We start from the raw sequence: 22,174 nt of genomic DNA on the forward strand, positions 1-22,174 counted from the left end.
GTTAACCGCCTTAACCGGTTAATTAACCGGTTAACCTTAACCGGTTCCAATCCCTACTGTAATCTAGTTCACGTGGTTTCAAAAATAAAAATAAAAATAAAAAAAGAATATATAAAATTATTGAAAAAAAAAACTTTGCACTATAATGTTCAAATGATTTACGTGACTTCCTTTCATTTTTCGGTTTAAAATCCTTTATTTGACACTTGGTTAATTTTCTAGTGCTTAATGCTGACGTGACATTGATGACGGATGAATTATAGAATTAAAATAGTATTCAATAATATTATAAATGGAACATTAAAAGATTATTAATGATAGAGAACTAGGTTTATGCTTGATAAAGAGTGAATTAAAATCTACTATATAATAATTGTTTTCCGGTGTGACAGTAACGTTTAGATTACATATTTAACCTGTGCACGCCGTGCACCCGAAAGACTGTATATAACATTTAACCGTCGTACCGATCACGTGTACGATCATCAAAAATTGCTGCTCTTGAGCCGTAAATATGCATTTTGTTAGAGTATCATGAGTATCATGTCGGTATCAGGTTCATGCAAATATCTGAATTATTTATAGTCTGATTGACCCAAGTTAATAGATAATCGATAATTGGATAATTGGCATTAGCACCCTGAATTTTTATTAACTTGGGTCAATTTATGATTTACCAGACTATATTATTACCAGTATTAGACTTATATAATTCACCCTGTTTTACTCGGTTTGTGGCTTGCTTATTTACTTAAAATTTTTAAATTTTTTATATTTTCGCCAATATTATTAGTAAACAATAATTAAATTTAAATATCACTGAATTTAATTTTTCTTTCTTAATCTTTTTACCCACTTATGAAGAGATTACATTAGATGAATTAGATGAGTAACGAAAGACAAAATATAATCACGTGTCCTCCTGTTAAGCCACGTGAGTCTTGATAAAAAATGACGTAACTATTTGTTTTATCCTACAGATTAACTTATTAATGTACACTACATTTTGTACCTCATTCTAACTAAAAAAGTCTAAAAACTTTTCGGAATTTCTTAAATAATTCCGACCAGAATTAATATAAAATTGTCTACGCGAGATCAATTAATAAATTGTTTATAAAAAAATGGTGTGAACACGCGATAATAAAAGAATAAAAAGTGGACTCATGAGAGATCATAAAAAATGGTGTGAACACGCAATAATAAAGAAAAAAAAGTGAACAAAATTGTTCAGAAACCAAGCTTAAAAAATTTTTTTATTAACTTATTTTATGTAAGGTGACACAATATTAAAAAATTGGTTCTCATAACCGCCGACCAGTTTTAAGAAAATTTACAGGAAAATTTTGTTAATATTAAATAATTAACAGATTATTTAAAGAAAAAAAAGTTAAAATTTTTTTTTAAAATTTGGGATTACCATTTTACCTTACAAATATATAAATTTTTAAATAAAAATATTCCGACCTCAAAATTTTAAATCCATGAAACGAGTCACCTTAAATGTGAAATTTTACAAAAAAAAACCTTTTATTACAATATGTAATAAGACATTATTTAAACCATGTAAATAAAATTACGATCTTTATAAATAAAATTACCCAAAGAATAAAAAGAAACTAGTGAATCAAGATTAGCAAAAAAAATGAAAATGAAAAAAGATGAAATAAAAGCAACTCGTTATCCCTTTTCTCATTTACCTAAATTTTCATTTATCTAGTTGCTCTGTCTGAGTTGCATCCCTAGAAAAAGACAAGAAATGAACCGTAGAAAACATTTCTTAAATTAAACAAATAAAAAAATACACACCCACCTCCCTCCTTCCTAGTTTACCTTTAAAAGTACGGGTTTTACAAAGAAATTGACGCCCCTAGGATAAATCAAGAAATAGAACGTTAAAAACGTCTCTTTAAAGAAAAAAATAGATACATGACATCTCCCTTCCTAATTTACCTTCAAAAAGTCCGGTTTATATAAAGAACTCGGCGTCCTTAGAAAAAAAAAAAGAAATAAAACGTTCTAAACATCTCTTTAAAGTCAAATAAATGAAAAAAATAGACATATGTCACCCCCTTCCAAATTTACCTTTAAAAGTCCGGTTTATATAAAGAATTCGAATCCTAAAAAAAAAGAGAAATAAAACGCTCTTAAAAGTCAAATAAATAAATAGTCCGGGTTGTATAAGAAACTTGATGTTCCTAGAAAAAAAAAAATGAAAATGAAACGTTAGAAACATTTCTTTAAATCAAATTAAAAAAAATACTTGCCTTTCCAGTCCGCCCATTCTAAAACAACATAAATTTGCGTAATAATGCCTAGAATCCATTCGAAAAGGTGCTTCTTCAAGCTCACGAATAACTCTGTCTATGGCTAGACAATGAAGGACGTTCGTAAATACCAGGATGTCAAGCTCATGAGAATGTGTAGTGAACATGATGAGAAGAAATTCCCTAAAAAAAGATTATCAACGTAAGAACAATTGCTCACTTAATTTGATTAACTATGTTATTTGTTAGTTCTTTTTTTGTTTTTCTATTCTATTTTCTTATTATCATGTCAATACCTAATTCCGTCCTCACGTACTATATATATGGTTAGGAAAAACAATTGCCGAAAAATGATTAAACATAGTCACTCGAGTCGGTTTTAGTAAAAGTAATAACCCATACTCGCATTAACCCGTATGATTTCGAGTCGACTCGGATAACTCAAATTAGATTGCCGTATTATTTTATTTTTTTTTCTCAATTCAAAATACTAACTAGGCATTAAAATTTTTCAGTTAAATTATAACTTCGAATATAAAGAAAAAATAATAATTCTAACGCCCAGTATATCAATGTTTTCTGATAAAATAGACAATGCGAAAACAGATTTCAGAAAATTTTAGCATGTCATATGATAAGAAAAGAATGCATAAAAGGTAGTGTTCCGAGGGGGTCGAGTCGGGTCGAGTTTTGAGGTGTATTCGAACTCGATCCGAGCATCTGTTATCCCGTCAAGTTATATTTAATATAAAAAAATTTTAATTTTTAATTAAAAATACTCGACGGGTCGATTTCATGCGAATCCACAACCGAACCTAAATACGAGCCGGGGTTTTCGGAAGTCGGAACACTATGCCCTTGCATAAAAAAATTGTGCTGAAAGTTAAATTTTTTGTGATTGAACGCATTATTTACATTTATTAGATTCATTAATATTAATTTACTATACGTTTTTTTAAAACAAATATAAATTTAAATGTTATAAATAAAAAAAGAACGTTAATAATTACAGCTTGGATATGGGCCATAGAAAGACGAACCAATTTTAGAAAAAATATTTATATGCGAAAAAATCCGATTTCAATCATGGGGGTTATTCCCTATAAAAAAAGTAGATACGTATTGTATACTGATAGATACGTCTAGATACGTTTAGATACGGGAAAATGCACAATTACGTATCTCACATGATACGTTTTTTCAGTGTCTCCGTATACAAAACGTGTCTTGAAAGATACGGAATTGTGCATTTTTCCATATCTCAAAACGTATCTAGACGTATCTAGACGTATCTCTCAGTATACAAAACGTATCTTTCAGTATAAAAAACCGTATCTACTTTTTTTATAGGGATTATTTTTAATATTCAAATATTTTAATCAAATATAATTTTTTTGTAAAATATATCATTTTTTTGCTGGAAAATTTAGAAAAACAATAGCCAAATGATTTATTCTATTCTATTTTATTTTATTTTATTACGTAACCTTTTTTTTTTGGTCTCGAACAATGAAATTTATGGTAATAAAATTTCAATTTAAAAAATTCATTAAATTTTTTTTTTTTAAAAAAAAAAATAAAAAAAAAATGGCGCACTGCCACAAATCCTAGATAGTTCTAGATTACAGGTTGCTGCACTATGCTATAGGTGAGCTACTTCTGCTATTGGGAGCTACTTCTGCTATTGGGGGAGCTACTTCCATAATAATATAGGCGTTTATTCATGCACGACAAAAAGGATAAATTTAGAAATGATCTATCTCTTCTACGCCAAATATAAATACATATTTTTACTTCTAATCGATTCATCATACAATATATATATACATATTTTAGTAGTTTTTTACATTTAGTGTATAAAATTAAACTTTCATCCGTCTAATAACCGAAATTTAATTCAAATTAGAGAAATATCGTTCATTAAAAGAAATTATTCATGTTCACACTTATTATATTATAAATCTTATAAATCTTAATTAAAAACTTTTTTATCTATTAAATTAAAAAAGAAAATAACTGAGTTTAACCAGGAAGAAATTTCCTCGTATAATGTATAGTATATAAAAATACGTATCGTCAAAAACTTGATACGTGTTTTATTATTAAAGTAAATATTTTCATCATCTCGAATGAAATTCCTTAAAGTCGAAAATAGCATACAAACCTTTTTTTTGGAGAGAAAATATGAAACTTGACAAGCCATCTGTATTATTTGGCCTCCGATTTAGCGTGATGCGTATGTTATATAAATTAAATAAATCAACACATTTGCCTACTAATTGAAAACGAATCTCATTATTCTCGTTCCAACGATTTTATTAATTCCTAAATTAATGATCATATAATCAATAAAATTTTATTCATGTAAAATACCCGTCCATATTAATTGAAAAATATTGTACATAGTATTTCATATTATGGAAAATTTAAGCTATATTATGTCATAAATCAAAGCATAGTTGTAACTCTCCTCCAGAAAATTAAATTTTCTTAATAATATTACGTAAAGGTCCATTATAGGACATTGTCGTATATATGTTGTTTTATTAACTAATTTAACTAATTACAATATTGTAACTAATTATTATTAACCTTAATTTTCATATTATATATATTATATTATTAGGTTTGATTTTTATAATAATGTTGATCATAATTAACACTATCGTTATTATCGTTTTGTAAGCGATGTAAATTTCCTTGAGAAGTAAAACATTGATGTTGAAACGTATTAAATGCTCCCGTTTTAGAATCCATTATACTTTCATATTTGCAATAATCTTGAACAAATCTCTTATGTAAATAATAACTTTCTTCGTGAAAGCTTTTTGGCATCAAATAATGAATTAAATCTCTTTTTAAATGAAACTTCAGGTTTTCCTGAAGAATAACAGAAAATTCTTGTTGCTGCTGATATTCGCCATTAGTGGATTGAATATTGTAAATAATTTTATTCAGGAACTGAAAGATAAATGCATGTGGAACCATTTTACATGTTACTTGATAAATTTTTTTTATCTCGGGTTGTTCGTGATAAAATCTACAAATCTTGTTACTACGAATGAGGTCTGGATTATTTATTAACCGAGCGACAAATTCATAAGATAACGGTATTTCTTCACAAACAATATGATACATTTGAAAGTCGTTATACGGTTTATAAAAGAACGAATATTCGCTCACAAAAGTAGTTTCTTGATGATGGGTTAATGAACATGGATAAGATGCCAGATAGTCTTGAGTGGGTTGTAAAGAATGACTTGGTGGTATTGCTTGGATGTTATTATTATTAAGAAACAATGGATTTTCATTAGATGTAGTAGGAGGCATGGTAATAGGATACATTTGCAATTCATTAGGTCTATTACTAATAAGAACGGCTGGGATGTCTTGTACAGTATTAGTAATGTTAAGAGTATTAGGTTGAAGACTATATGGAACATTCATAATTGTCGTTTTAATGAAAGTTAACTTTGATCAATATAATTAGAGCGAATAGAGTGATTTGTACGTTATTTTTTTTTCGTATTAATTTTTTTTAAAAAATTTTTAAATAAAAAAAAATTGCTTTATAAAAGAAAATCTTGTGTTAACAGTGTTAATTTTTCGATAAAAAGTTACTGTGCGGATGGCGCACAATTTATTGTGCGGCAAAGTGGTATGGCTATACTACTATAATAGGTACTGTAATACATATGCGTCCAATCACATAAGAATTTTTTGTGCGCATGCCGCACATCCTTTCTAAAAAAGGTGTGCGCAAAATTCTGATCATGTGCGCTGCGAACATGAAAAATAAACACTGCTTGTGTATTATAACTCGATATCGTATGATTATACCAATTCCTTAAAAATTTTTTTTAAGTTTTGACTAGACTATGTTTATAGCGACTAGATTATGTCTCTAAACTGATATGTTAAAGTTCAATGAAAACATCTGTGTATCAATTGGACAATACGTGCTAAAAAAGGAAAAATTACACGTCCATAAATTGTCAAATGGTATTAAAAAATAGACAGAAAAACTGCTATATTAAAATAATATAAATATTTATTTATATATCTAAAATGAGAAAATCGTTGCGAATTTCGGACAATTGAAATTGCGATTTCAATTGTATTCTAGTAATTCTCTGCCTCGAATAAATTACCATAATCAATAATCAGAGTATGCATATTATGCATAGGTTCAAGAAATCCGAGTATTTAATTAAAGTATACAATATGTTTAATATCACACTTTACAGAATAAATTCTTTGGGTTGTTGATCATAAAAATGTACTACCACAGGAATGTTTAACCTATAAAAGTATTTATTAACATATAATGTAAATCCTATTTTGTTTATATTCGGCAAAGTTAAATTGCATTGCCGAATATTATATATTATTGTTATACTATGTATTATATTAGTATTTTTGTGTTAATACAATTTCATAATACACAGTGAAATTCGATATAACGGAACCATCCGTTCCAGTAAAAATATCTGGTATATCGAGACTTCCGATATATCAAAAAATTTCGATATACCGGATTTTATATATAAATCCGATATATCAAGTTTTTATTTGTGCGACATGTGCGACGAACATTGAAAATTTAGATTATTTTATTTAAAACATTATTTGAGAAATTTTATACACTGAAATTTACCAAAACTTAAAAAAATTTTGCTTTTTCTTACTATACGAAATAATTTTTTTATAAAAAAAAAAAATTATCATGTTGCTCAAAAAAAATGAGATTATCTGTATCACGTGAAAATACCGTAATTTTATTGGTTTTAAAATTGTGAATCGTCACGTGTTCTGGTATATCGAACCATTTTTATTATAACCGTTCTGTTATTTGTTCCGTTACTCCAGTCGTGTCTATATCTTGAAAATAAAAAATAAAAAAAAAAATAAAATTTGTTCCGTTATAGCTATTATCGAGATTTTACTAATAAATTCCGTTATATTTTAATATATGTGATTTGGTTCCGGAAAAAAGTTCCGGTATAAGGCCAGTTCCGGTTTATTGGGGTTCCGTTATATCGAATTTCACTGTTGTACGTATACGGGGACACCCATCATTTTTACTCAATGCCGAGAGAAACTCGGTAAGATTCGTTATAAGTCAGAATACTGCACCACTGTGCTCGGACCAGTGCCGAATGTACCGAGTTGTCTCTCAGTATGTCCCGTATATTATGAAATCAGCTGTAATACAATTTAGTAACGAATAATGTTTTCGGATTGTTTATCGTGATTCCCACCGGATATTGAGAACGAGCTCTTTATCCAATTTTTTGATTGATTATGCCCCAAATTCAATATCATTATATCATAAGTAAAAAAAAGCTTTATTTTTCTTAATAATTATAATAGCATTTTAATAAAACGTTTCATTTGCATCAAATTTTGATATCTGTGCGCATTAGTTGCTATCTTTTGCCATTATTTCAGAAAACGTCCTAAGAAGAGAGGGGAAAGAACCTTTAGGGCGAAGTTTTTTTTTTTAAATGGACTTTAAGATAGCTTTATATAAGGAATGAATTAATCTGTAAATTTCTTGACAATTAATAATATGGTGCGACCGTACGAGGAAGAACTACCGTTCATACTACCTCTAACTTTTGTAATTATAAGAAGGTAAATGGGTCTTTTTACGCCATGTTAAGTAATTGAGTTTCTCAAACGTAGATTTTTACTCAACTAAACTCATTATTTATCATCTGTCACATGATTTTTTGGTATTACAAAAATAATTTTGAGTAAAATCTCTTAAAAATCACTTCTAACGCAAAGGGCGATATAAATAAATACTATAGGTGCCGTCGGAATTGCCGAATTGAAATTACGGCATCACAAAATATGGATTTTACCATTTAAATATTTAACAAATCATCGAGACCAGCATTATAGATTTACGAATTACAAATTATCTACGGTATAATCAGAAAAAAATATGTGTAATTTTGTATTTTTGACATTAAATAATTATGGCATTACGGCGATTTAATATATATATTACACTATAAAACTTCATATGGCGTAATTAATTCCGACGGCAAGTATACTAAATACATATTTTTCGAATTTTCATTATGGGGGTATGATCATCATGACACTAGAGTATTTTGGAAAGCTATATCTGGATAAACTACATGAGCGGGTTACTATGTAGGATCATGTTTTCAACATTTCCCGTTAACCGTAAGTGCCTTGTAGATCGATAAAAAGGGGATAATATATACATACATATAGCCAAATTATAAGAACGTAACACTACAAATATATGAATTTTAGTCACTTGAAATTATTTATAGAATTTTCTATTTTAATATTTTTAAGTCAACAATAAATACCATTTGTCCTTCCAAGAATCCTTAAAATGCAGAAATAATAATTGCCCATTTATCCTTTAAAAAAAATTGGATAAATATTATGTATAAGTTTTTCCATAAACATATAAAGTACGCAAACATTCTTAACAACTCATACCAAAACGTGTTACCTACTAAATATCTAGAGCATTTTATTGATGATGTCATTTAATTTTTAGTTTTTTTTTACGATTTTACTCCTAAGGAATATTGTTCCGTTGCCAAGCTTTTTTTTAGCCACAAAATCCGGTTACAAATTTATGCATGCAAAAGTCAGGTTACTTCACAAAAAATAAAGTATTAACTATTAGATGATATAACTTGTGTTATAGTAGTATTAATCCAAAAGAATTCAAAATCGGAATATCCGAATATTCAGAATATTTATCCATAATTCTAAAAAGATGACATTTTATGCATATAATTCAAATAGGAATTTTGTATGTGTGTGAAACAAAAAAGTATAATCCAAAACACATGTGAACATAACATGTTTTATACTTTACGAGTTACCGTAAATTTCCGAAAATTTCGATCGACAATCTAAAAATAGATTTTAAATGATATCTTTTCACATTGTATATTTGATAGAATACATTATCATGTCAATTCAAAAGAGAATTTCTAATTTATTTTTAAGTGGGTTACAAGATTTCTTTTATGCACAATGATGTGATCAGAAAATTATGTCGAAATAATTTTTTGGACTTTTTCCCTCTCACTGACTTCCGCCCATTATTATTGTTATACCCAATTTTGGTTTAAGGTTTATATGGTTTATGTTAAATAGTATCAAAATGTTTTTTCATTTTTGGAACATTATTATCGTTATCTTTGAAATCAACATAAGATAATCAGATGTTTTACGAATTATTTTTTCCGTATAAATTAAATTACATCTGAGTTTATTTAAACAACGCTTAAGATATATTTCCTACACGAAATCTCGAAATTTAAATTGACCACTGATTATGCATGTCGATCATTTTTTTTAAGCCATACATGTCTTTTAGACACTCGTAAATTGGTGAGATTTACTTTTATATTTTTATGTATCAATGTTCTCGGTAACGTTTATTTTGTACTTTTAATAAAAATTAATATCACTAAACGGAAACCGTTATTAAACGAAGTGCCATTTAAACTTTAAAGTCTTATTGGCCGGACGGACATCCCGTCATCAAGCGGAGTACGTTACACTTCGGACTAATTAGTATATTCTTTAACTTTAAAATTATCATTGTACTTTTATAGTCAAAAATATGTCTGGTGCCCTTAACCTGTTCTCAAAATAGGTATTTTTAGGACATGTGAGTTTATATAAATGCTAAACTTTATAATTGCTTACGTATTTTTAATAAAAAGAGACGAACTGAAAGTAATCCATATAAGATTAAATAGAAATGTATGATTACACAAATTTGGTTTTTTTATCTGTCAATCAACGTGAACTTCGAATTTTTAATTAAAACCGGATTATCAGTTATCCCATTTTTTTGATGATCAATATTTAATACATCATTATGCATAGCTGATTTCATAATAGAGTTTAAACCCTACATTCAAACGCTGAAACGCACCCCTTTATTTTTTTTAAAATTTGATTGGCTAATTATTTATCAAATAAACACATACGGCTTTTTGGTTATTATTATTATTTTTTTTTTGAACTTGAAATGGCTTTTTAAAAAAGTGTTCTCAAATAAAAAGACACCAAAATAATAATATTTGCGATTTTAAAACCCATACTGAAGTCCAGGTAAACCTAAAAAAGAAAAAGAGAGAACGTTAATAGCGATCTTAATAAAAAAAAATCCACCAAAATAATAAAAAAACCAAGAAATTCGCCTTCTTATGATTTCAAAGCCCATATCAAGACCTGTGATATTCCTAAAAAAAGGGAAAGAAAGAAAGAAAACACTGATAGTACTCTCAAATAAAAAAAAGACACCAAAATAACAAGAAACTCACCATTATTTCAAAATCCATACCATTCCTAAAAAAAAAGAGAGAAAAAACTTTAGTAACATTATTAAACAAAAAAAAGACGCAAAAATAATAAAAAATCAAGAAACTCACCTTTCTACTCATGATTTTAAAGTCTATACCAAAGCTCAAGGTGTTCCGAAAAAAGAGAGTGAGAAAGATCTAATAATATTTTCAAACAAAAAAAAGATAAAAAAATAAAGAAACCCACCTTATGATTTCAAAGTCTATACCGAAATTCAAGGTATTCCTAAAAAAAGAAAGCGTTAATAACGTCCTCAATAAAAAAAAAGAGACGTGAAAATAACAAAAGACAAGAAATACTTATTTTCTTACTTGCGATTTCAAAGTTTTTACCATTTAAAGAGAGAAAAAATATTATTTTCAAAGAAGGAATATTGCATAGCGGTTGATCAAATTTTTATTTATTTTTATTTTTATTTTTAAAATATGAGACAAAAGCCGGGACTACAAGCATACGCGTTACAAAAACGATACAAAACTAAACTATTGCGAGTTCGTCCAACCCCCTAGGCACCGGAAAAGGAGTCGCCCTGCCCATTATTCTCAAAGAACCCTAGGCATGACCAGGCTAATTAACACCAGAAGAAGACGCCGAAAAAAAAGAAAAATTAAATGAAGTAATGTAAAAATCTATATTAAAGAAAAAAGAAAATAATGAAACATAATCTATAAAAGATGAATGATTTCTATAAATAGATTGTCGGTCGTGACAATCGTGAATATAACTATTCCAACCACCCGCGTGCAAATAATAGTCGATGCGTAATCGATCGTCGAATCTGTTGGAGTGGCAAAAATTACGTTCTTGACCCTCCTCGTATTACTTTCTTGACCCGGTCAAAATATGCGATATGTGATAAACAAGATATTTATATTTGCGTTCATTTAATACTTTTTTATTTCTAAATTAAAAAAATTTTATTTTAATTAGTGAAGTACATTAATTAGGTAATAAATACTAAACTACAACCGCATAAAACTAAATATTAAATAAAAAAAAATAATAAATTATTTTGTCATTAATCATTAATTATAAAAAAAAAAGTAATATATTATTTTTCAATTAATCTCTTTGTGTCTATAAAAGAAAAATAACGACGCGTCAATGTATTTTTGCAGATTCCGTATATGAGTATATAATAAATTTTCTAAGCCACGTCCACTTGATATTAGGTTAATTCAATAGAATTTGTCATTAATTCAGTGCAACCGGCTGATTATTAGATTGTATCACGCCAAGATTAATTACTACAAATTGTAAATATTTCGCTGACTAATTAATAAATATTACAAATGAAGTCAAAATTGGTTCTCGTTTCATGGATTTAAAATTTTGAGGTCGGCGGTCGGTATTTTTATTTAAAAATTTTATATATTGTAAGTTAAAAATGGTAGTCCCAAATTTTTTTAAATTTTTTTTCTTTACATAAACTGAATAATCTGCTAATTATTAATATTAACAAAATTTTCCTGTAAATTTTCTTAAAACTAGATCGACGGTTATGAGAACCAATTTTCGCCTAAGGCCACACAAATTCAATTTTTCGGTTCACGTAACATTGAAATTTAAAATCGACCCGGGGACCCGGGGTTTATTGTTTATTAATAAAAAAAGTTTATATATAAAATCGTGCCATCTGATTGGTTGACTTTTAAAGGGGAGGAATTTATTTTCGCTCCAGAAGTTCTCAGACACGTGATAAACTTACCCCGCCAATAAAATTACGTTCTGATCACGTAACGTGACAAACTTTATATATATATTGAAATTTGAAAAAGTGACCCGGCGGGGTGAAGTGAATCGAAAAATCGAATTTGTGTGGCCTTATCAAAAAATTATAAATGAAAACGTGTTACCAGGACGTACTCTTGATCAAATCAGAAATAAGTTTGGGAAATTGCGTGAAACGTATTTGCAAAAAAAGAAAAAAGCTAATCCTACTGGTGAAGGTAGTTTAGAATGGATTTGGTTCTCACAAATGGAAGAAATTTTGCCACAGAGTAAAGCCATCAACCCGGATTATGTTACAGATTCAACTTCAGATTCTCCTCCTATTTCTGATGGCGAAAATTCAGATAATAAAGAAAATTATAAGGCTGATGAAACACGAAAAAAGAAAGGAAAATCAACAGGAATTGAAGGTATATCTGGGGTAATTGCAGCAATGGGAGAATCAAGGGATAGATTTCATGAAAAAAACTAGACTTAGAGGAGCGTGAAAGCCAAAAGAAATTTGAATTGGAGGAAAAGGAATTAATTCAGCAATATGAGCTGGAAAAGAGTAAGTTGGAGATAGAAAGATTGCGTGCTGAAAATGAGATGTTAAAATTTCGCAAAAATAATGAATGAAAATTTTGTATAGATTATGAAGTTTGCCTTACATAATTAAATAAATTTGTTAAATATAATATAATATAAATATTTTTTTTTGTAAAATTTGCTTATCAATTACTTGTTATGCTACATATTGATTTAACATTCTTTCTCTTTTTAAGTTCGCCTTCTAATTTTAAAATTTCATCACTTTCATCTTCCCAATCATATCGATCATTATCATCATCATCATCATCATCATCATTTTGATCGTTAATCTTCCAAATTTCCCCACAAATTTCAAGAAAGTTATACCACAATCTGCTAATTTAATTGCTGTCTTTATATCTTTTACAGATAATTCTTTTAATGCTTTGAATCTAGCCTTTAATCTACCAAAGGCATGTTCTACAACAACTCTATATTTTGAATGAATAAAGTTAAATTGACATTGTCAATGATTAAAAGGATTTTTAAAAGGAGTAATTAAAAAGGAAGAGATTGGATATGCTGAATCACCTAACACATAATCATCTCCTTCAATATATTTTGCTGTATTAAGAAAAAAATCTGAATTAGCATAGACTCGTGCATCATGCACTGATCCTGGCCATCCTATTATATAATTAATAAAAATTCCTTTAAAATCAACAATTCCTTGACAATTAATTGCGTATTTCTTGTAAAAAATGCTGTTGGATCTTGTGCAGGTGCCTAATTTGAAATAAAATGAGTCCCTGCATGAACAATAGCATGATTATTATTATTCTTAGGCCATTGAACAAACTCCAATTTTTTATTTCTAATGGCCTTCATTACATGGTTAATATAAAGAATTACAGTACCTTCACATATTCCAAATCGAGAACAAATACTTAAAATATCATCTTTAGAACCTAAACGCCTAAGAAATATTACTAATTGAAATTCAACTGGTGCCTGCGGCTTATTTCCTTTGTTTTGAAAAACTGTATCATTCTGTAAAACTTGCACTAGCTTGTTAAACTGTTGTCTTTCCATTCGTATAACTTTTTTAAACCGTATATCATTAAATCATTATTATTATCTAATTCATCATCATTAAAAGAGTCAAAAGAGTCATTTAAATCCTGTATAAATCCTGTATTGTTAATAACGTTAAAGCATATTCAATATCCTTCTTAGACATAATTATAAAAAGAAAAAAATTGGAACAGAATGGAAATAGATTATAACGCGGATTTTTCTGCTCAATTTACGCCGTTTTTGTGAAAATCGGATCAGATCGGAAGCTATTGTTGCACAAATTTCCAAAAAGGACATGTCATACTGATCGCTTAGTATCATAAGTCACGTGATACGTATTAATTACGACATAAAGTTGCACCAGTTATAAATATTACGGCGACCAACACTAAAATAAATAGAATGTTAAATTTTTGATCATTGGAATTGCTTTGCCACAAATTTAACGGTGCACAATCAATTAGAAACGATTAATCAGAATCGAAAATCGAATTTAGAATCGAAATTTGAGAAACGATTAATCGCGATTGATCGATTCTAAAATCGATTCTAATTATGGGAATCGATTCTGGTGGAGTAATTTACAAAAAAATCCATCGGTGTATACTACATAATACCGATGGGATAATAAGATTTATTTTTGTACACATAAACTAATAATGATCGATGCGTGAAACAGCCAATCTAAAATTTATGCATGCAAGAATCAGGCCACCAATAAAAAATAATGGCCTGATCTAAGTGATAGGTTCAATTTCCCATTGAAAATAACTTTGTATTTAAAACTAGATCTGATTATCTGTTATATAATCAAGCCATTTTATTACCGTATACATCCGAAATTAAGCACCCCAAAATAGCACCCTGGCCAGAATTATGAAAATTATGGCCTACATTATGCTGTTCCCGGCCAGCATTACGGTCAAAAAGGGTGCTTGATTTCGGATGTATACGGTAATTAATATGATTCAATTTGTAATATCATAAAAGAGATATTTTTTCAAATGGTCCCTTTTTAATAGGGGTGAAATATCTCCGTAGATGTGTGAACTAGCAACCCCGGTTTTTTCCTTTTTTTATTAGCTATAAATTCTGTGAATTTGCAACATTAATAGTAGAATAACATAAATCCAAAGTTTTAATGTTTTAATTTACTTGATGGCAAATCTTTTAGTTTCTTCTTTAAAGATTCGTTATGAATGTAACAGAATTTAAATGATGGTTATTTGGCCATCAAATTTTATTCTATTTTATGTTAAAGTTCATATTGTATAAGAATTTAAAAAATGATACCCTCCTTAATAGATGAACAAAATATTGTTCATATTTCACATACTTTTCGAACTTTCGAATTACATAAACCTAGCTTACATAAGGTCATATATCAAAACGTACGGTTATGACAACATAAGTCTTAAGAGGAGCATTTACATTGCATTTTTGAAAAAAAAAAACTTAAAATACTTTTGTATTAGAATTCATTATATACTTTTAGATTTCCCGATATATCTCAGAAATTATTGATGTTTTCACTTTTAGTGAATCAAATTTTAAATAATTTATTTTAAAAACAGAAATATAAATGCATACGGAACCATTTCACATGTTACTTTGTAATTTTTTTTTAATTTCAGGTTTTTTCGTGACAAAATGTATTAATACTGTCATTACGAATGGGGTTGGGAAAGTCATTGCATGGTTTATAGAAGAACGAATGGTTATTCGTAATATAAGTTTCTTGAAGAAAAGTTACATATGGTGGAGTAGTATATAGTCGAAAGTTAGAAATGTTAAAAATAGTATTATTAATAAGAAATTATGTTAAATTAAATATGTTAAAAATTTTTTTTTATGTAATGATGATAGATTAATTTTCAATATAACTATTATAAGTAAATAAAAAAAATTCCAGTTCGTCAGTATGATAGCTGGTTAATATTATATTACAAATCATGCTTTTCATGCTTTTTAGATTATTATTTTTTTTTTGAACCTTTATTTACAAAAAGCTGATCTAAAGCATGTGCGTAAAGCATAAGACAGAATAGGAATAGCCGAATAGGCATATGCGATGCACATGTATATAATAAATCATCATATCAATCAGTCTAACTATAAACTCTTAACTCTTGATTTAATGTGAGCATCGTATTTTATTAGACTGGGCCGGAATTAAGATCAAGTCGGCAATTTTTTCATAATACAGTCGTCCTCCCATATAGTCACCCCCTGTATAATCACAACTCCCTTATAAGCACATTTACATTAATCCCAAGTTACTAATAAACTTATTAAAAAAACCTTCCCTTTAATCACATCATATATAATTTTTATAGTCACACCATTTTTTTTTGGTCCCGAAGGGTGTGATTATATGGGAGGATGACTGTAATTTGCTGTCTCATTCAGAACTATACAAATTAAGGTGCAATATGCATGTCTAGTCATCACTTGAAATACCCGCTCATATTTTTTGCGTGTTAAACTTGTGTGATCATCATGTGATGGTCACTAATATTCTGATTCCTCTTGCATAACGGCAAAAAATTCCAGATTTATTTTTTTTTTAAAAAAAAAATAATTCAAAATATTATTGGAGATTATATTATTTTATTTAATTCAGATAACGATAATCTTTTAAAAAGATGGTAAAATAAAAAAAGAAAACCAACTTCAACTTTAATTTACTGAGAAATATTATATTTTTTTCTTTTTTTTAAAAAAAAAGTAAACGGTAATTATTACACAACATATCAATATTTAACTAAATTAATCATTATTTTCATTTTTTTTTTACATTTTTATAATTTTCATAGTGAATTTTATTACGTATCATACTTCCATCGCTTTTTTTTCAATATATATTAACCTTATTTTAAGTTTAGAATATGCTTTAAGCTTCAAGATTTATGTAAGGCCCAGATCTAAGCTTTTTTATTGGTGGTACCAAAACCTTTTCGGTAGTATGAAGAGTGAAACGTTAATTAAAATAATTTATATAATTTATCATTTAAAAATCTGGACCATATTTGGGCATCAAACAAACCATATATTATTGATTTTCATGGTTTAGTATGATCGTCAATTAATACTTTGGTACAGTAGTGACAAAAGAATAACACATACTTAATGAAACCTTAATCAGCTAACAAATGGTTATGACATAAATCACCATTGTGGCATCAAAATATTATAAAAGATTTTCAATATTTAAACAAGAAATCTAAAAAGTTTTTTAGATTCTGCTCCATGCCATACAGAAATCAACGATCAAAAATCCTTACCGCTAATCCCGAAATTCTCTGTAATTTATAATGCCCTAATACTATGAATGTGAAATACGCATTAAAATACTTTGATATATTACGGTGAATACGGTCATTATTACTCTAATTGATGTCATGATTAGGATCCAATAATTTATCATTAGATCATTTTGTAAATATATAGAAAAAATACTGTTTTCTGAAAATTTATCTGTACTAAGGGTTTCTGGAATTCGGAATTAGAGAAGTTCATCTTCAAATTAATACTTAATATACACTGATTAATTTGCAATCTGTAATGATTCTACTGTTCAAATAAAACAATTTGAGATACATTTAAAATCCTCATTAGACTTGAATTCATTTTTTATTCATAAAATAGTTTTTGTCTACAAATAAATTAAATACGATTAAAAACAAATAGGTCCATTGTGTTGTGTTCATTTATTAGTGATAGAACTTAATAAATATTTTTATGGATAGTAAAATAAGAGCGATCTATAAAAATCGGTCAAAACTACAGCCGTTAATCTATACAATTTAAAAATCTATATAATTTATATGATTAAAAAAATTTGTAACATTTAGATTACCTGTATAAATAAATCCTAAATTGTGTCACCTTGCTTCCATTGACCAGTCTATTACGTTAAACAAAATTTCAAAAAAGCAAAATTTATATGCCAATCATATAATTCTGGCCAGGATTGCAGCCAATCCTGGTGCGAAGCAACAACTAGAATTTTAATAATAATTTGTATCGGATGTTATATATGAAATATTTATTGGCATTTATCCAAAGCGAATTTTTTTTTCATATTGAAATTATGTGAATGTTATTACCTTAATAAATATAAATTCTTAAATTCTTATGTTGGTGTAAAAAAAAACTAATATTGAAAATAATTATTACCATAATACTCTTGATTGTATCTATCATTTTGAGAATTAACTGTTGGTGTACTATTAGGGTTAATCATGCCTTCATATGCATAATAATCTTGAATAAAAATCTTAAATAAATCAAAGTTTTGTCCATAAGTCGGCGAGCTTGATGTCAAGTAATGAATTAAGTCTTTTTTCAAATGAAATTTAAGATTTTCTTGATGACTCTTAGAAAATTCTTGCTGCTGATATTCGCATTGAATGGAATGATTACCATAAATGATTTTATTCAAAAATTGAAATATAAGTGTATGTGAAATCATTTCGCAAGTTACTCGATAGATTTTCTTAACTTCAGGTTGTTGATGGTAAAATTCATAAATATTATTAAACTGAGAACAATTATGAATTGAGTTACTATCAGTATCGTCTATTAATTGCGATACAAGTTCAAAAGTCAACGGCATTTCCTCACAGAGGACGTGATACAATTGGAAATCGTTGCTTGGCGCATAAAAAAACGAGCATTTATTCGTGAAAATATTTTCTTGAGGACGAGCTGATAAAAATGAGTGTTCCTGATAATCTTGCATATATGGCGAAGAGTAATTAGGAATTGTCTGGTTGTTGGCATTCATATTATTGACGTGATCCAGGAGAGACCAGGATTGAGCACTTATACGAAATATTTATGAATGAATGAAAGCTGTTGGGTATATAGAATTTTAATCCTGTAAATTTTAATTTAATTCTATGAAAAAGAAAAAAAATTCTTTGCCATTATTTATAAACGCATTGATCCAATAAATTGTCTTATAAGGATAAAATTATTTGTTGCTTAAATTATAGCACAAACTTTAAATAATGTTATTTTTTTGGTTAATGAAATTAATTCTTTGCATGTATTGTTTTCGATCACAATTTTGTAACAAGTAAATTATCTTTGTACTAATCAAATAAAGCAATAATGTTTATAAAAAAATTATATAATCAATTATATTGATGCTTGGCAATATAATTATTAAAAATTACAACTTTGAGATTATCTATTATTATTGGCCTTTAAGATAATCTCTTTTTTTTTACACAGTTTGAGCTTATTTAAAATTAAAAATTTTTAAACAATCGAAAAATTATAACATCCATTGTGCTCTTGGGTGCTTCCTTTGTTTAATAAGCAAATATTTTGTGTTTATATGTGCCGTTACTTATCTCGTATGGTATTGTCCTAAATCAGTGTTTCAAATTGAAACACATTGTGCAAATTATTTGAGCGACACGATATATTATACATAATCGATATGCCATATTTAAATGAGACGAAATTTGGCAATATTTGGCCACATTGGTATGGATAGAGTATGTAATTTTATCATTCATGAATTCTAAAAATTTAAATAAATGATTCGCTGCATGCAATTAGAAGATTTCCAAATCATTTATATAATTTTGATAAAGGTCTTAAAAAAGAATGGGAAACATGTGCAGTATATCAGTTGGTTAAATTACGGATTATCCTGAAAATACTACTGTTTATTCAAAAACTCTGAATACAAACGCGCAACTAAATGTTACAACAATTCCTATACATTCCGAAAGTTTATGCAAGTTTACAAACAATCCTTACAAATAGTTATGACTCTATGTACCCAAATTTGTAATTATTACAATAAAATTTCTTTTTGATTGCGAAAACTCTGAAATTATGTATTATGTTAAATCTTGTTTCTTTATATAAATTATACGATAGTCACGCAGTTCTCCTTCAAATAATAATAATAATAATAATAAATTAAATTAAATTAAATTTAAATTAAAATTAAAAATAAATGAATAAATGAATAATGAACAATATTATCTTACGACGCATAATATTCATATAATCCGTAAATTCGTTTTTATTGTTATTGCGATTGAAACTCTGTATCAAACTTGTAACTGCCATTTTTAGTAGTGAATAGAATAAGCGTTTTGTTATTATGATTAATTTAGTACATAGAATATTTACAAGATTATTAATCAGAATAACTGAACTCACCAAAATATCTTGTTCATTACAAAAAAAAAATTTTTTTTATCGATTACCTGCTTAATTAGGTTAGAACTCTTTTATTTACTTATATGTATTCATTTTCTTAATTTTCTTATCTGTGACGATCGATAGGTATAGGGAAAACAATTTATCCATTTTAGATTAAAAATTATTTTGTGTTATTATTAAACATGTATTAATAATAGCTAATTTCCGGTAACTGAGGTTTTTGAGCGAAAATCATATTACTCGATTTGAGATAATAAAGAAGTCCATTGCTCCGATTCAAAATACACATATAAACAAAAAGATATTCGTTTTTAATCCAATAATCTAATTAATTGCGTGTATAATGCAAAGTCTGCTGTTGTCTGATGCCGATCTCGGATACCCATAAGTTGTTTAGCATATTAAGTTATATCCAATTCTTTATGGCATTAACGATTTCGGAAAATTTGAAAGTGATAAACCATGCTTTTTTTGGACTAGATGATTACATTAAAATTGAATTGATTTTTATAAAACTGTTGTGATTATTAATGAGCATAATGCATTCTGATTTCTCGTTATTATGATTACTTATCGATGCGCCTCTATTTTTAACTGGCACAACTGAATTGTTTGCAGTAGTAGACGTACTGTATAAATTACGGATAATTTATGATAGTAATGTTTACTCCTAACCGGTTGCAATTTGTAAAATAATAAAAGAAAAAATCCAAATCTTTAATGTAGAACCAGAATACTCAGAATACTCAAATACTCAGTTTTATCAGGTTATTTAACTAAACTTCATGATTCTCACATAATATTTATTAAAAATACTGACGTATAAATCACGCAATTTTGTAATTGAAGAGAATCATATAATTGCAAATGGGATACGGAGAGACACAAATTTCACGAGAACATATACTTGCCGTCGGAATATATTTGCCGTAATGCCGTAATTATTTAATGTCAAAAATACAAAAATTACACAAAGTAAGTAAATATTTTTTTTCCAGTTATGCCGTAGATAATTTGTAATCCGTAATCTATAATGCTGGTCTCGATGATTTGTTAAATATTTAAATAGTAAAGTCCATATTTTGTGATGCCATAATTTAAATTCGGCAATTCCGGCGGCACCTATACGAGAACAATAGAAGATAACACATCTAAGAATTAAATTTCCGGATTGTAATACGTAAATAGAAAAAAATTATGATAAATTATTGTTTATATCGATCAGTTGTACGAGCTACTTGTACGACAGTGTATGAATTGTTTAAATTCAGTTTTTTAAGGGATAAAATTTGTTGTAAATCAAAACATTGCAACAACAACAACAAATGATACGGTTGGATGAAGTAGGAATTTAGCAACAGTTAAAAATAGAAAAACTCCGATAAATGATCATTTTCCTACTAGTTATTATCTGAAAAAGACTCCAACATATGATCAATTTTCTAAAATAGTTTTTATAGAGAGGATATCCAAACATTACATTTTCGAATGGGTGATATATGGAAAATTCTTTTTTAAGGCTTTTTATTCGAATACATTAATTGGTATTATTATATAAACAATGGAGCAATTGAAAATAAATAATACAATCTCTGTTGTATATAGGTATGTATAATTAGTATAGTTCCTTATTTCTATATCAAAATTTATACCATATACAGTCAGCTCTTGATATAACAAACTCGCTATATAACGAATTTATCAACACGTGACATTTATAGCCAATCAAATACGTCAAACATCTCTCATTATAACGAATAGTGCTCCAAGACCGGTCTTCAAACCGGTTTCAAACCGGTTTGGCCTAAAGAAACCAAGACCGGTTTAACTAATTTTTCCTTTTTAGGTAGATTGAAACCGGTCTGAAACCGGAGACCGAAAACCAGTCTTGGAGCACTAATAACGAATCAGTCAGTTAAATTCCTTAAACTCTTCGAATTATCTACACTGTGGGTTATATTTAGGGTTGAATGTTGAAAATACCATGACTAACAATGAAGGTCACATCATAATGA

General features: G+C 27.9%; 4 protein-coding genes across 4 annotated transcripts; 1 reads left to right on the top strand and 3 right to left on the bottom strand.

Annotated features, from left to right (window-relative positions):
• Positions 1-4,889: 4,889 nt before the first annotated feature.
• OCT59_014736 (uncharacterized protein) lies at positions 4,890-5,714 on the bottom strand (the record flags this gene model as incomplete). The annotated part of the gene is made up of 1 exon (XM_025312218.2): positions 4,890-5,714. One exon carries the CDS (start codon positions 5,712-5,714, stop codon positions 4,890-4,892), a length of 825 nt encoding a protein of 274 aa, XP_025190015.1.
• A 6,913-nt stretch (positions 5,715-12,627) lies between these two features.
• Positions 12,628-12,998, top strand: OCT59_014737 (uncharacterized protein; the record flags this gene model as incomplete). The annotated part of the gene is made up of 2 exons (XM_025329861.2): positions 12,628-12,790; positions 12,853-12,998. The coding sequence occupies 2 exons, from the start codon at positions 12,628-12,630 to the stop codon at positions 12,996-12,998; spliced, it is 309 nt and encodes a 102-aa protein (XP_025190013.1).
• Positions 12,999-13,093: 95 nt separating this feature from the next.
• OCT59_014738 (uncharacterized protein) lies at positions 13,094-13,982 on the bottom strand (the record flags this gene model as incomplete). The annotated part of the gene is made up of 4 exons (XM_066150211.1): positions 13,094-13,286; positions 13,375-13,381; positions 13,482-13,577; positions 13,808-13,982. 4 exons carry the CDS (start codon positions 13,980-13,982, stop codon positions 13,094-13,096), a joined length of 471 nt encoding a protein of 156 aa, XP_066002399.1.
• Positions 13,983-18,123: 4,141 nt separating this feature from the next.
• OCT59_014739 (uncharacterized protein) lies at positions 18,124-18,756 on the bottom strand (the record flags this gene model as incomplete). Its single annotated transcript, XM_025323702.1, has 1 exon — positions 18,124-18,756. One exon carries the CDS (start codon positions 18,754-18,756, stop codon positions 18,124-18,126), a length of 633 nt encoding a protein of 210 aa, XP_025190011.1.
• Between the last annotated feature and the right edge of the window lie 3,418 nt (positions 18,757-22,174).

The sequence above is a fragment of the Rhizophagus irregularis genome, chromosome 22, assembly GCF_026210795.1.
Source record: "Rhizophagus irregularis chromosome 22, complete sequence".
Lineage (NCBI taxonomy): Eukaryota > Fungi > Glomeromycota > Glomeromycetes > Glomerales > Glomeraceae > Rhizophagus > Rhizophagus irregularis.